The 15317-nt window shown below is 40.9% G+C and overlaps 2 protein-coding genes across 3 annotated transcripts; one reads left to right on the plus strand and one right to left on the minus strand.

Annotated features, from left to right (window-relative positions):
* Nucleotides 1-1588: 1588 nt before the first annotated feature.
* LOC122834380 (tubulin beta-4B chain-like) lies at nt 1589-5802 on the minus strand. The gene is made up of 7 exons (XM_044122779.1): nt 5660-5802; nt 5213-5321; nt 4621-4731; nt 4178-4422; nt 3330-3652; nt 2900-3244; nt 1589-2424 (listed from the first exon to the last, which is right to left on the minus strand). The coding sequence occupies exons 1-7, from the start codon at nt 5714-5716 to the stop codon at nt 2277-2279; spliced, it is 1338 nt and encodes a 445-aa protein (XP_043978714.1). The 5' UTR covers nt 5717-5802; the 3' UTR covers nt 1589-2276.
* Nucleotides 5803-7483: 1681 nt separating this feature from the next.
* Nucleotides 7484-14292, plus strand: cidec (cell death inducing DFFA like effector c). Of its 2 annotated transcripts, none has more exons than XM_044122784.1 (6): nt 7484-7585; nt 9027-9095; nt 9187-9340; nt 9833-9982; nt 10314-10504; nt 13317-14292. In XM_044122784.1, exons 2-6 carry the CDS (start codon nt 9043-9045, stop codon nt 13516-13518), a joined length of 750 nt encoding a protein of 249 aa, XP_043978719.1. In that variant the 5' UTR covers nt 7484-7585; nt 9027-9042; the 3' UTR covers nt 13519-14292. The 2 variants fall into 2 exon arrangements, with proteins under 2 accessions (XP_043978719.1, XP_043978717.1); XM_044122782.1 differs by lacking the exon at nt 7484-7585 and adding an exon at nt 8650-8829.
* The last annotated feature ends 1025 nt before the right edge of the window (nt 14293-15317 follow it).

Consider the following 15317-nt stretch of genomic DNA (forward strand, 5'->3'; position numbering starts at 1 on the left):
CATTTTACATTTCAAAAAGGTTTATGAAGGAGGTGGGTTAGACAGGAAGCTTGGCCCAAATTCTGCTCAAGGCCTCATTCTACCTTGGACCGGCTCTGGGAAACAAAATCGCTAAAACGAGACTTTGTAACATAAATCTTTGTTTCAAACTAGTTTGGGGTGAATCCTGTCGTGTTTGTTCTGTGCAACTTTTTCTACTCATGATAAATAACTTAAACTTCACCTCATTTACAGACAGAGTGACGTGCTGTGTGCCACGTGCCGTGAGCATTAGTGGCTGGCGTTTTGCTTGCACTGTGGTGTGAAACGTCTCTCGTGTTTTCATGTGTGATCTTAAATTGAAAGGAAAAAAAAAAAAAAATTATTATTCAATTAAATCCAATGTGATGATTACGCTTCCTCCTCATTTCAGTGCTGATATCCGTAATCCGAGTGAGCCTGCGTCATCCGACAGCGGTATCTGATTGTGGGCTGCGGGACAAAGGCCCGGGCAGGATATTGACCTCTGAGGGAAGAACAGATCCTTTCTGCGGACCCTTTGTTCACTTAATACTTAATAAATTTGGCTAACATGCCGCAGCTATTTTAAGTTAGACGCATTATCTGCTCTTGATTAGGCGAATATCTGGGCGGATGAGTCATCTGCGCTCCTGCTCCGGAGTGGAAGATCTGAAGCAGCGGGGGGGAAAACAAGCTGCTCGCCCGATTTACGTTCAGCTTGTTCTGTTTTGCGCTGAGCACGGAATTGGATTATCTCATGTCAGAGTGCTGTAGCTTTAATTAATTGCAGAGAAACGGGACGTAAATGTAATGGATTATGCATGCAGGAAGATTTGAAGATTACGCAACTAATAGTAAAAGGAGCTGAATGTAAAATGTACGCCACACTTATCAGATTTTTATATCTATTTATATTTCATTATTTGACATTTTGCTTTCACTGTAGAGTTAGGAGCTACTTCATGGTGGTCTGTCAGCACAGAAAAGGAATCCTGAATCCACAATTAGGTGCTGTAATGACTTTGGGCAACAAATGAGCAAAAAGAAAGAAATGTCAAATGGTAACATTTTTGTTGTACTTTGTCAATATAGCAACGCAGGAACGTACTGGGAAAATACTGCTGGTTTAAAAAGGATAATAGTTTTAATTTGGCGTATGATACCCATATGCAATATGACTTTCAATAATATTTTAGTAGCTCCGATTAAGTGAAAATACGGAGCCAAAAACAGTTTTAAGAGCATGGCGCCGTCTCCTCCAGAGTTCTGCAGATCATCACCAACTTCAGCTGTTGTATGTTCGATGGATCTGAAAATATTCTATCAGTTCAGTTTTATTATTGTTACAGATCATTACATCATGTTACTACGCATGTGCCTAAATTTTAATTCCATGTGGCTCAAAAGTTCCCTCCGATTAAATACAATGCTGCCATTTGGCCAGCAGATGTCGCTCTTTATACACTGGCTCTCTTACATACAGATTTATTTCCATCATTTTCAACATGAACGCATTGAAGTCCCCTCGAATTGCTGAAGTATTTATTTATATGCCTTCAACTGACAAAAACACCAATTCACAGCTTAGTACCACGGTAAAAACCTTTATTTATATTTAAAACTCTATGAACGTACCATCAAGTTATTAATGTAGCGATATCCATGAAACCATCCTAAATACACCACAGACAGAATATAACAAAATTCAAAGATGGACAAACTTACAGAGTCCATTGGGTGATATGGGAATTAAAAAACACTCTTGGCCATGTCTTTTTATAATGAAGCGGGTTCCCACAAGATATTAGATATAGTGTTTTTTTTCTTCCCCCATGTCACCAGACGGGTTCTGTACCAACTTGTCAGGGTTGCGTAGAAAAATAACAAACAGCTTTAAAGAAATGCATTGAGCAGGCAATGTGGAGGTCAGACTGGAGGAGTTACAACATTCAGAAAAACACTCATCATCACACTCCCAGTAAAAAAAACATGAGCGACCACATAAAAACAAACCGCTCACATATCAAAGCTTCAATGTACAAAACATTCAAAATACTACAGGGCAGAATTACAGGTTAGCACATTTATGTCCCAGAAATAAAATCTATTGTAATATTTAACATGTTTTCTGCAAGGCCTGAAAGCAATCCTAAAACTTTTAGGACAAGCAAAACTGGTGACATTGATCGCGCCGTAAGTGTCTGACACTTTGAACAAAGAAAGAAACGGTGAAATCAAACAATGTTGCCCAGGAGCAAAGCCGCCACATTAGCTGCTTAGGCCATGTCTTCTTCTCCCTCCTCTTCAAACTCGCCCTCCTCCTCGGCCGTGGCGTCCTGGTACTGCTGGTACTCAGACACCAGGTCGTTCATGTTGCTCTCTGCCTCGGTGAACTCCATCTCATCCATGCCCTCGCCGGTGTACCTGTGATGAGACAACATTAGCATCAATGCCTTGCACTAACAAGCCACTGTGTTTTAGTCCACCTGATAGCCTGATAAACTCGGTTGGATTGAGGGTCAAAGTTGCAACATTTGTTACATTTTCAGATGGTTTTAGGGTTTCACACTGCACTGTGTGCACTGTTTCCAAATCTGTTGAAAAACCCATTTCTCTCCTGGATGCAAGAAAAGATTTTAGTGGTTGTAGGATTTCGCTTCTGTCTTTCACCATGAGCCATTTCTTCTGCTAACACGTTGGTTTTGGATGCATTTACCCAGAATGCCCTGCGTTAAAGTTGGCTTCATGCTTTTGGAGAGGTCTCTGGTGCGAATTGAGGCCCAGATTTTTCGGTGGAGCAGAATTTGTTTTATTGGTCCACATCAGTTGGATAGCACATTCACAACTCCCCAAACGAACTCTATGCAAACAGACCCGCGTTTGGTTAGCGCTAACTCACCAGTGAAGGAAGGCCTTGCGGCGGAACATGGCGGTGAACTGCTCCGAGATGCGCTTGAACAGCTCCTGGATGGCCGTGCTGTTTCCGATGAAAGTGGCGGACATCTTGAGGCCACGCGGCGGGATGTCGCAGACGGCCGTCTTCACGTTGTTGGGGATCCACTCGACGAAGTAGCTGCTGTTCTTGTTCTGAACGTTTAGCATCTGCTCATCCACCTCCTTCATGGACATGCGGCCACGAAAGATGGCGGCCACCGTCAGGTAGCGGCCGTGGCGCGGATCACACGCCGCCATCATGTTCTTGGCGTCGAACATCTGCATGGTGAGTTCAGGGACGGTCAGGGCCCTTGGAAAGGAGAAGACGTTTATTTAGAATTAAATATCTAAAGTGGGGGATAATCCTAATCTAAGGGTGGACTGAGTGTCTTCACCGGTACTGCTGGCTGCCGCGGCTCGTCAGCGGCGCGAAGCCCGGCATGAAGAAGTGCAGTCTGGGGAACGGCACCATGTTGACGGCCAGCTTCCTCAGATCGGCGTTCAGCTGGCCGGGGAAGCGCAGGCAGGTGGTGACGCCGCTCATGGTGGCCGACACCAGGTGGTTCAGATCGCCGTAGGTGGGCGTGGTGAGCTTCAATGTACGGAAGCAGATGTCGTACAGCGCCTCGTTGTCGATGCAGAAGGTCTCGTCGGTGTTCTCCACCAGCTGGTGGACGGAGAGGGTGGCGTTGTAGGGCTCCACCACGGTGTCCGACACCTGCCAGGAGAGGAACACAGAGAGAAAAATGGAACCTAGTTTAAGGCTGGGAGAAGAAGGATTTCAGAAGGTTTCATCAACCCAAACATAAGACTTTTTAGGATCACTGTGAATAAAATTTAAGACCTGTACCACAACATAAATATACAAAAGACATTTGTAGCTTTGTGCTTCTAGAAGTACTAGAAGCAGCCGACTACAGTCTTTATGTACCCAGCACACAGAATCTCCTGGGTTGGCAGCAGAAGACAAATATCATTTTCTCAAGTATGCGTTAACACCTTAAGGAAGCAGAGCATCATATCTGAACAGAAGTGAACATCATCACCTACCTAAAATTATGACCTAAATAATTTTTTGCCTTTGGCAAAAACAGAAATAAATGAAATAACAAATAAAATATCACCACTTCTTTGCTGCAAAAAAAAAAAAAAGATGAGTAAAGCAAAAATGACTAAATAAAATCATTTTGGGACAGGGACGGACCTGTTTGGGCCATTATTTAAGGAAGGCGGCGATATAAACCTTGGGTGACGGCACCACGCTGAACGTGTTCATGATGCGGTCTGGGTACTCCTCTCGGATCTTGCTGATGAGGAGCGTGCCCATCCCGGAGCCGGTGCCTCCTCCCAGGGAGTGGGTGAGCTGGAATCCCTGCAGGCAGTCGCAACCCTCTGCCTCCTTTCTCACCACATCCAGGACCGAGTCCACCAGCTCAGCTCCTTCGGTGTAGTGGCCCTTAGCCCAGTTATTACCAGCACCGCTCTGACCTGTTACATATCAAAGTATTTGATTTGACTATAAAAATCTTGACAAACTAAATATCCAGTTTCTTTTGTTTTTATATGGGAAAACATTCGAGAAAGTAAACCATTAACACTCCAGTTTTGTTTGGCAGCCCAATATATGGTAGTTTCATTTTTTTATTTTTTAAATTAAAACTAAATTTTTTACAGAAATACACATACCAAAAACAAAATTGTCAGGTCTAAACACTTGGCCAAAAGGTCCAGACCTCACAGAGTCCATGGTGCCTGGCTCTAAATCAACCAGAACAGCACGAGGGACGTATTTTCCCCCTAGAAGAGAGAGAGAAGAGGATATAATAGTCACACAAAAACACTAACATCATTAACTGGTTGACAAATAAAATCAGGATAACATTGGAGTGAAAAGATCAAACATGATTTGTGGAAAATGTGATGTATAAACTGTTTGAAAAAGAATCGTCAGAAACCTATATACACTCATAATTCGTTTTTAGCAGTTCGGGGGAAAATGGTAGCTTTTTTTTTGTTTTCTGAACTTTTAAACTGGTAGCTTTTTTTATTGTGTTTTCATTCATTTGAGATTGGTCTAAAAGGAAAGCGAGAGAGAGGGAAGACATACGGCAGGAGCATTTAATCGCGCGCTCTACCCCTTCGCCATGGCAACGCCTGGTAGTTTGGACTTGTGTGCATCATTGAAAAGTCTAATTAGGCGACATAACGGCCCTCCTGTAATAACGGTACTAAAGCGCTTCCTCCACTAACTGCACCGTGAAGCGAAGTGTGAACAAACCTGATGCCTCGTTGTAATAAACGTTGATCCGGTCGAGCTGCAGGTCGCTGTCTCCGTGGTACACCCCGGTTGGGTCAATGCCGTGTTCATCACTTATTACCTCCCAGAACTACAACCAAAGAGAGAGGAAAAATTACGTGTAAACTAACGGGTTGAGCGGGAAAGTAATGGAAACCAACGGCTGGCGGTTACATTAACTTATTTTGGCCTCAACCTAAATGTACATTTTCAGACGGTGTTAAACGATACAAGATTGATTATTGACATGCTATTTCATTTTGTATGGCTATGGATTGTCATTTAGCTAGTACTTATCTTTACCTTTTTTTTTTTTTTTTTGCTAAGCTAGCTAACGGTAATTCAGAAGCCCGCCCAAACTAAATGTAACTTTTCAGTCGAGGTCCCAGCAAATTTAGGTATCATTTTAAAAAAATTATGTTTACTTACTTTTGCACCAATCTGGTTGCCACATTGACCAGCTTGAAGATGAAGAATTTCCCTCATTTTTATCGAAATAAAGCTTTCTAATAATCCAACGAGTAAAGACGAGTCTGGCGCACCAATCCGTTAATGGAAGGAACTTTTTCTTCTTGGCTTTTTAAGGGGTGAAAGTGTTGTGCGGATTGATACTGGAATATCTAGTTGTCAGATAGTAGACCTTTATGCTTAAAAATCAATACTCAAAGTCAGGTATGAATACTTTCAATACTTGAGTCACTTTAGATAATGCATCTTAACGAGTGGACCTTAGAAAGTAACTAGATTACTGTGATTATTTTTCCTAAAGAAGGATTTGATGGGAGCTACTTTTCACTCCGCCTGCAAGAGTGTAGGGACTTAATGCGCATGCGCGAAAGAAAAAAAAAGTCATGCGTGGAGCTATTCCAGATTTCATTTTATTGTAGTTCTTAATTTAAAAATAATTTATTTCAGTAGAGTTACTACGACAAACATATTAGGGTGATTGTAGAAAAAAGGAGGCGTAAACATCCGCCAAAAACTTGTGAACAAATACAAAGATTATGCCATATTGTAGCCATGGCAACACAACAATCAAACTATTAAGATGGTTCTTTGCACTTTTACAATTACTATTTTTTTTTCCCTCTGTTGAATGCATTAAAGAAAATTTAATAGCATTGTAAATTTAAATAAATGACTGCTACAGGTTTAGATCTAAGGACTGTGTTACAATTCAACCATTTATAAGGGCCCTGAATTTTCTGGAGGGCCCTACCAGCAGCTACAGAGTTCTCTTTGTCTTGATATCTGTGTCTCACAATTCTAGATCTCTGAGGTTCTAACCTAAAAAAATTATGTAGTTTACCCCTCTGAGCTTTTTTGATCTTTTAAACCAATCTGCAGCCAAGTTGTTATAGAGGTTAAACAGAAGTAGCAGGGTTTATTTAGCAAAATAGCATAACATTTGCTTATTTAATTACATGCTTCATAACCAGCGACCTTCTCTCCTCTGGTCTGTTTAACAGCTACAGTCTCAGATCAACTCAGCCCTCCAGGATTCTCAGCAGCAGAAACAGCAACATTATGCCTGTTGGGGAAACTAGACTACCGGTACATTTGCCTTGCATTGCCCCCACATGATGACAATAATATGGTATGATCCGATTAAATATTAGATTCTTGATTAATATGGGTTGTTGCTATGTTGTTGTGCGGTGTTTTAAGATCTTTTCCAGTGTGCCTCTTTCTAACTTTGAGTCCCCGCCCCTCCAAAGGTCTCTGCACGGCTCTGCTTTAAAATGTATTTTTGTGTCCGCACCTTATACATAAGCACAAACCCTATGTTTTAATACGCAACTTAAAAAAAACATAATAATCTGGAGAAAACTGCAGAGTGGAAACATATCCTTTAAATGACGCGTCCCAGGTGTTAATCAGACATCAGGTCCGCTCCTACATCTGAGTCCCGACACAGACACCAGCCGTAAGCGATGAGGGCGGTTCTAGAGGGAGATGGTGTTGAAACGGAAAACACGTCTCAGAACAAATAAGAAATATTGTGTCCTCACTTGCCAAAAAAAAAAAAAAAAAAAAAAAGCGCTATACCAAAATGAACATAAAATAAACAGATACATAAACTGAACGGCTACAAGCTAAAATACTCGAGTAATCGTTTTTTACTCTTTTTTTCTTTTTTCTTCTTTTTGCGGAGCATAGGGTATTGTTTTTGTAACCTTAACTTGGCGGATACTGGCGGTTTGCGCTATGTGCCAGGCAGCTGATGTGCCAATTTAAGAGGGACTGCTGACTCCGCCTACTTCCTCAGCCGCAATCCTGCGCCGGCGTGTAAATGGTGCGGAGCTAGACGCAGGCTCGTTGGGAAGAACTCCGCGTGAGCAACACACAGGCAAAGTAAGTTTCTGTGTTTTTTCGGCCTTTTAAAAGTATTTTTATAGCATTCTATTGAAGTTTCTGGAATTTATTATGGTCAAATCGACTTCTTGCTTTCCTCATCATCATGCTCTTCTGAAATGTTTTATTTATCATGATAAATATCCATATTTTGTAATTCGTTTGTCAATATCTCGGCAGAGTACCGTGTAAATAGACCCGTGTTTCTTTTAATAATAATTATCCACCTCCTCCAGGTGTACCATGATAATTAACCAGGTGTTCTGAACACACCTTGTTTGATTTTATAGTAGCTGACACAGCGGTGGTGTGTTAGCTGGCATGTACCGTACACTAACCATGACCTAATGCGGGGAATTGATCCATCCCATCATAATCACTGTAAAAGTCAGCGTAACCTCTGACACAGTAAATAATCAGCACCATAAATCTCAAGTTGAAGTCCATCAGCGAAAGCTCAGAACAGGTTGCTTACCTCATGCTCTATATTTGAACGGAAGTAAAACGGAGAGCTACTTGTTTAATTTGTTGATCCCACGTTTAAAATAAGGGTTTTTAAATGAATTTAAACTCGACTCTAGTGTTGTTTCACGGAGTCAACATGACATCAGTGAAACGGTGAGCAGTATCAGATTTGTACATCACTTCAAATGCATTTTAGTCAGAGACTAGAGGTTTAAATTAAAGCATGTGAACATTCACAAAATGCTAAACTAAGAGCCTAAAATGATGACCGGACTATCTTGATCACAAATATCTGCAGCTGATGAAGCAAAGTAAAAGTCCGCCAAAGCTGCCAAGTGTTTGAATGTGCCTGAAATGTCACAGCCTGGAAAGTTAATAACATTTAATTTATTTCATGATTAAATTAAAACCTAATATTGAACTCTGATGAATGCATTGGGATAAAATTAAAACTGCAGAATGTGTAGTTTTCTGTCTGGGAAGCCAGAAAAGTGCCCCAGCTTGTGCTACTGGGTCAAAATGCGGCCCAAAGTCAGTGGGAGTGTCCGTGGAGAGTTTCTCAATAAAGCTGACGACTCGCCACCAGCTCAGCAGTCATCAGCACAAAGTTCAGTGACCGAGTGTTGCAAGAAGGAGAGACAAGAGAACAGGGAGGGCATCCGTGTTGGCCGTTGAGGAACTGACTGAGCTTGGATTGGTATTGGAGGAAGAAAGTGTGAGGATTTCCCTTGAGAGAAAACTGAGGACAGCTGCTGGGGATTAGTCACGTTTTTCAAAATGTAAGACCGTTTGTTTTAACTTACTGCTTTGGGCTTCCCAGTCAAACATTGTTCTGAACTGAGGAATAGATTCCATTTTGCTTGGGTTTTATTTGAAGTATTGAGTTACCAAGTTGAGCTGTCTCAACTTGGTAACTTAAGCTTTCTACAAGGTGGCTTGTAGAAAGTTGTCAACCAAATGCTGCTTCTAATTGCAGGTCTGCATCCTTTGAAATGGATTATGCCATGAAGTCTCTCAGTCTTCTGACTCCATCTTCCCTGTCAAAGTAAGGCCTGTCCTCCATTAGCCTGCATGATCAAGGCATTGCCAAGTTGAAGCAGCAGGTTTTCACTCAAACCATTTGTTTTTTTTCTCAGGGTTGTGACGTCCAGCGTCTCAGCCAGCGCCTCAATGACCTCTCAGCTGCTTGCGGGTCGAACGCTTCGACCAAAACCCTTCAGGGTAACGAATGCGGACCACAGCGTGAAGAAAGGAATTATGGCAGAGACGCTTCTAGACCTGATGAATAAGGTGAGAAGATAGAAAAGTTAAATGTAAGCTGAAAACTTAGCAGTGGCAAGGATAGCCTGAGTCAATGGTAGAGTCCATGGGGGATTTGCTTGGTCATATGATGGTGATTAAGATTTGTTGGGTGTTTAACTGAAACAGAGAATCAATGTCAGTCATGTGGTTGTATTTTCATGGTATCAGGGTAGAAATCTTTACAGTATATTGTTTATCGGCATTTAAATGGCGACACTAATATCAGATATCTGTCCAAATCTTTCAAATTGTTGCATTTCTATCCTAAACCCTTCCATTGTACCTCTGGTTTAAGCGTCTGTCTTGATAGGTTTGTACTTGTCACACTCTCTCTCAAAGAAGACCACCTGGATTTTAATGTCATGTGATGCATCTAAATTTAGCTTTGCTGTGCATTTTTAGCATATTTATAAAGTTTATCATCATATATATATATATTTAATTGTGCTGACTGTCTTTGCTTTTCTTTGCTGGCTCCAGGTCAGTGACTCTTTCAGTCTGCAGTGTGTCAGCGCCTTGGTTCTGGACGAGGACGGCACCGATGTGGAAACCGAGGAGTTCTTCCAAACGCTGCCGGAGAACACGGTTCTGATGGTTTTGGAGAAGGGACAAAAGTGGAGTGTACATCCTGTAAGGCTCTTGTTCACTGTAACGGCCACTAGATGGCGCTCTTCAGCAGTCTATCCATGCCTCAAAATGCCACTTGTTTATTTGGTAGGGAGATGTTAGACGTTGAATATCTAACAAGCTTTATGCATGTTGGATATTTAACCTAAAGAATAAAAACAATTTTAATTATGAGGTTTGCCCTTTAAACTGAGATCATCAACATAAGGTGTCTTCATAATATAAAATAATTAAAGGGAAAGGTTGAGTTCCTCCTTATGAATATTTATTGGGTTGCCAACAAAATGTTCTTCCAATCAAACGATGTGTCTAATGACTCCCCTCCTCCTCACAGAACAGCCCCTCCAGACTTCAGACCATCGAGTGCCTACAGAAGCGCCGCACAGATGTGGCCAAAGTGACCTTCGACTTATACAAAAACAACCCCAAGGATTTCATTGGCTGCCTTAATGTGAAAGCAACACTCTACGGCGCTTACACTGTGTCCTACGACCTGCGATGCTACGCAGCCAAAAAGATGCTCAAGTGAGTAAGAGTCTTAGACGTATATCAGAGATTTTAGTTTATTTGAATAATGCAGGCAAAACCAGGATTTCTGATCGACAAACTATCGAGTTGTTCATTTATAAGCAAGCATGGAGGTCAGTTCGTTTGACACATGGGTGATGCTAGGTGATTGGCTGACGAGGGTTTCATTTGGAGTTCCTAGTCAGTTCTTCCAGGATGTTGTCATGTCTCTTTGTGATTGTTGGAGCATAAAATTACTGATAACTGCAGCACTTTTCTTTTTTTTTTTTGAAGTTGTCAGTTTAAAAAAATTGTGTAAGGTTTAGGTTTTCTATAACATAAACCTTTATTGTAAAATCTATAATGTGATTTTACAAAAAAGTTGAAATTGCTCTAATATAATCTTCTCAAAAAAAAGACAGGATTAGCATGGACCGTAACTGTTCACGCAAATCCAACGGAATGTCTCAAAAAACTAAACTAAACTCTATTCTATGAGGATTGGTCAAAATTAAATGGAGTTGCAGTGATTAAGCTCCACACCATGATGCTGCCATCACCCTGCTTCACCATAAGAATGGTGTACTGATTACAACGTGGCGTCAGTTTGGAGTATACTCTCAAATCTGATCGTGCCAAAGCGCTTCATCCGCACGGTTCCTCTGGTTTCTATGTGGCAAACTGAAACAGGAAGTTGTATTTCTTGTGCCATTTTCTAGTTTTAATAGATGGATTCAATGCTGCTTCATGAGATCAAAACATGGGATGTTCTCTCTGAGGCCTTTTCAGAACTGCTGTGTAATATTTTACTTTAGTAACATAAAGACAAACTAGGCCGCTGTGTCCCATCTAAGGAATTGACCTTTTGAAATGAACTCCTGTCCAACTGAGTCGATATAAAGTCTGGGCTTGTTTAAAAAAATGATTGACTTGACATCTACAAACTGCAAACCAATCTTTAAATTACTATTTTTTGGAGCCAGTTTCCCCCTTTCCAGATGTGTTTTGGTGACCTTTTTATTATTTTTTCTGAGCACCAATTTCCAGGATTGTACACCTTAAATAGACAAAACAGGAATTTATCTGTTCATTTTCTATTGGTGGCAGTATAGTGAGCAGACAGAACAAAGGTCAAATTTTACTGAGATTAATTTTCCGAGGTGTTATGTCACCACTGCCTGGATCGGCTGGTTTCCAGGTTTGATACGGAGCCTCAGCCAAAGAGGATTACGGTTTGCAGACTTGTCAAATGTGATCCTCGCTCTGCTGTTGAAAGGACATGAGAGGTCTTGGAGAGCAGAGTGAGGAAGCAGGGCTAAAAAAGGCTTTGGGCTGTTTTTATTTTTTATTTTTGCTGGGTTTTTTAACACTACAAACACTTTTCAGTGTACTGTAGTTTATTGGGATTTTATGTTGAAGACGAGCCCAAGTTGGAGGACAAAAATATTTACAAATTCAAATCTGAGAAGTGGATCATTTTTGTTGGGCTCTCTTTACTTTCATGCCCCTAAATAAAATCCAGGAAAGGACAAATTTGCACCACACCATAAAGGTCTGGTGGAGCAGACCCCAAAACAAAACATGGTGGAGAGGCTTCTTTTTTTTATTTTATTTTTTTCATCAGTGATGAGGTAGTTTATCTAAGAAGACTGAAAGAAAGCCAGTCTGACAATTATCTTAAACATGCAGCTGGCGCTTCAATTGACTGTTTTAAAGTAAAACATATTCATATCAGAATGGTCCAGTCAAAGTTCAGACCCAATTCCAAGATTTTGAAGTCGTAGTAGGTTTAATCCTGCATTTGGAGAACCTGTCACAGTACGCAATTAATCATCGTTTAATTGCATAAGTTAAAATTAGCTTGATATTATTCTGATTTATTTATTTTATTTTTTTTCAAGGTGTGATCGATTTGTTTAGATCCATTTTATTTGATTTTGCTTGTGTGTAGTTTTTATTTTCTTATGTCTTTATTTTTTAGTAATTTGTCTATATTCAAAATGTTGTCCAGTTCCACTCAGGAGTGTTCTGTACAAAGTTAAGGTTTGTCTTTGAGAGGGAAAACTTCCATTATTATACTAATTTAAAATGGTCTCAAAACATTATTGAGACTGTTCTCAATTATTGGACACTTAATAATTTTGTCTCAATTATTGCGACAGTCTTATCCAGGATGAGTTTCAGCTATTTAGCAAGAATGGACAACAAAATGTCTTTAGCTGCTCCAGGCGTGTAGAAGTGCGCCTCTGCTGGTTTTCAGCTGTAATTACAGTGTCTGCTGCTTCTACAATGTATCCCAGCTGACACTGGTAGACATTGTAGAACAAATAATTGTACACACACACACACACACACACACTGCGAGCTACAGGAACTGTAGAAATTATTACAAATTCCCCTGTGCCTTGTCCACACACACACACACCTTTTCTTAAACTTATTATTCTCCAACGCAAAAATTGTGGAATGAAAACACAATTTTCACCTTAATCTATTGAATGAAACAGAATTTTTATTCAATAAATGAAGCAGCTGGATGCTTTTTGCAATGAAACAGTAAACTTCAGATTTATTTGTGAAACATCAGCTTCACACTTATCCACTACTTTGGTTTCTGATAAAATCCCTTTAAGAGTTTCCCATTGTAATGTGAAACATGCTTGTGCGACCCACTGTATCAGGTCCTCTTTGGTTGTTGCTCTGTATGCATGTTAATCTGCACCAAACCAATCCAACTGGTGTATATATGTTTACATATGTATGTGTATTTCTGCTGCGGTACCGTCTCTGCCCGCTCTCCTCCTCACTCTGCCTGTGCTCTGTGCCGTAGGGAGGCTCTGCGATGGACCATCTTCTCCATGCAGGCCACAGGCCACATCCTGCTGGGCTCCTCCTGCTACATCGAGCAGCTGCTGGAGGAAGAGGAGCGTGCCGAAAAGAGGCTGGCGCTGCCACAGGAGAAGCTGGCGCTGCCGCAGGAGAGCCGGATGCGGCAGCTTCAGAGCATACTGCTGAGGAAGAGCTCCTACTGATGATGATGCTGCTATGAAGTCGCAGGCAGACATGCCATCTCCTCCTTGATTAGGTCACAGTGTAGATTTCACACACTGAACAGATCCGGTTAGATTTGTGTCATACCTTTAAAACTTCACTTTTTTTTTTTTTTTTTTTTTGCTGTTACAGTTTGTTCTGAATATTGTAGTTTCTATGAATGCACTTTTTTTTCACTTGTGTGTAACTTGTTCCCATGGAAACGTAATAAATAAAAGCACCTTGTTTTATCTCCGTGCCTGATGGTGGAGCTGGGTGAGTTGCGCCGCGCTCTGGGAGCCCATTAATCCGACTTTATGCGCCGTTCCAGATCATGGTCGCCGTAATTGGCAACAGGTTCGGCTGTCTCTCTAATTGTCGCCCGGTCTGTACCGTCCTGTCAGCTGCAGCCTGCAGCTTCGCCTCAGAAAACCGGAGGAAGACGAGGACGGAGGAGTACAGGGAACGACCAGCAGCTGCAGGGAGGGCTGGGGCTGCTGGATAAAACTGGGGATGGAAGCAACACTTTTCAGAAAGGTAGCAAATGAAGCAGGACAGACTTTCTCAAAATTGGGTGTCTGTGCCCTGAAGAAGATAAATGTCAGAGTCATTAGTTTGTGCAAATGTGGCACCCTTTCATGTCAACTGGTTTCTTTTTTCCCCCAGTCTTATCTGTATTTTTAAAACAATTTTTCCACTTTTTTCTTTTTAATTTATGGGGAAGAATTGGTACTTGAATGCAAATGTGTGAATTACAATAAATGCTGTGTATATGATCTCCTGGGTTTTATTAATGTAGAGGACATTTCATTTACAATTTTAACACGTTTATCTAAAGTTTTTGAATGAAAAGAAGTAGCTGTGAGGAAAAAAAAAATTGTATAGCACAGTCAATTTGCAGTGCTATACATGTACATTTTGGTTAAAATGTGCTTTTTCTTTGACTTGTAAAGTAATTAGAGGTTAGTAGAGAAGCAGAAGTTAAAAATATAGTGCTGTAAATCTACTCAAAGTATTACATTTGTTATATAAAGTTCCTCAAGTAAATCTAGTCAACTCTTATCTCTGGTTGTAATACATTCAGCCTTCCTGTTATCTGCTGAAATCTGCTGTTTTTTACTTTGAAGGAACTTTAGATTTCTTATAATGTTCAAATACAGTTTCCTTTGGAATCGCTTTAAACTTTCTAACACTGAAAAAAGCAGTGAACTTTGGAGTGTGGACAGAGTGCTTTAATGTTTTATTTTTGCTTTATGAAGGAAGGAACTTTGAGAAGAGAGCTCATGTTTATAATGACCTTTTCTGAAAAGGACTAAAAAAAATAAATACATGTTCATCTCTGTTAATGTGCACCTTTTTGGAGACTGTTCCTGTAGCTCACCTCGGGAACTATAAATTATGAACATTTCTTTTTAAAAAACCTGGTATGATACAATCAATTCAAACACACAGAGCAGATTCCAGATAAAAGCTCAGACTCTTAAGTCTAAATGAGTTGCAAATGTGGTTTGGACTTCATAACAATATAGGTATGGCGGAGCCCTCTTCTTCCTCCTCCTCTTCCTCCACCAGCCAGTCAGTGAAAGTCATGCTGATAGAGTCCTCGGAGGATCCAGCAGGAGCCTGAGCTCTGCCTGCAGCTCTTCTGTCTCTCATCGGGTCGCTTGGCTGCTGTTTGTTCTGCTGCTGCTGAAAAAACAACAACAACAAAAAAAACCCGACACACCACAGGACCGAGGCGGGATCCAGCTTCACATCAACTCTCCGAACCAGGCAGCCCACAGGTTGCAGACATGCATCA

The sequence above is a fragment of the Gambusia affinis genome, linkage group LG07 (genome assembly GCF_019740435.1).
Source record: "Gambusia affinis linkage group LG07, SWU_Gaff_1.0, whole genome shotgun sequence".
Classification (NCBI taxonomy): domain Eukaryota; kingdom Metazoa; phylum Chordata; class Actinopteri; order Cyprinodontiformes; family Poeciliidae; genus Gambusia; species Gambusia affinis.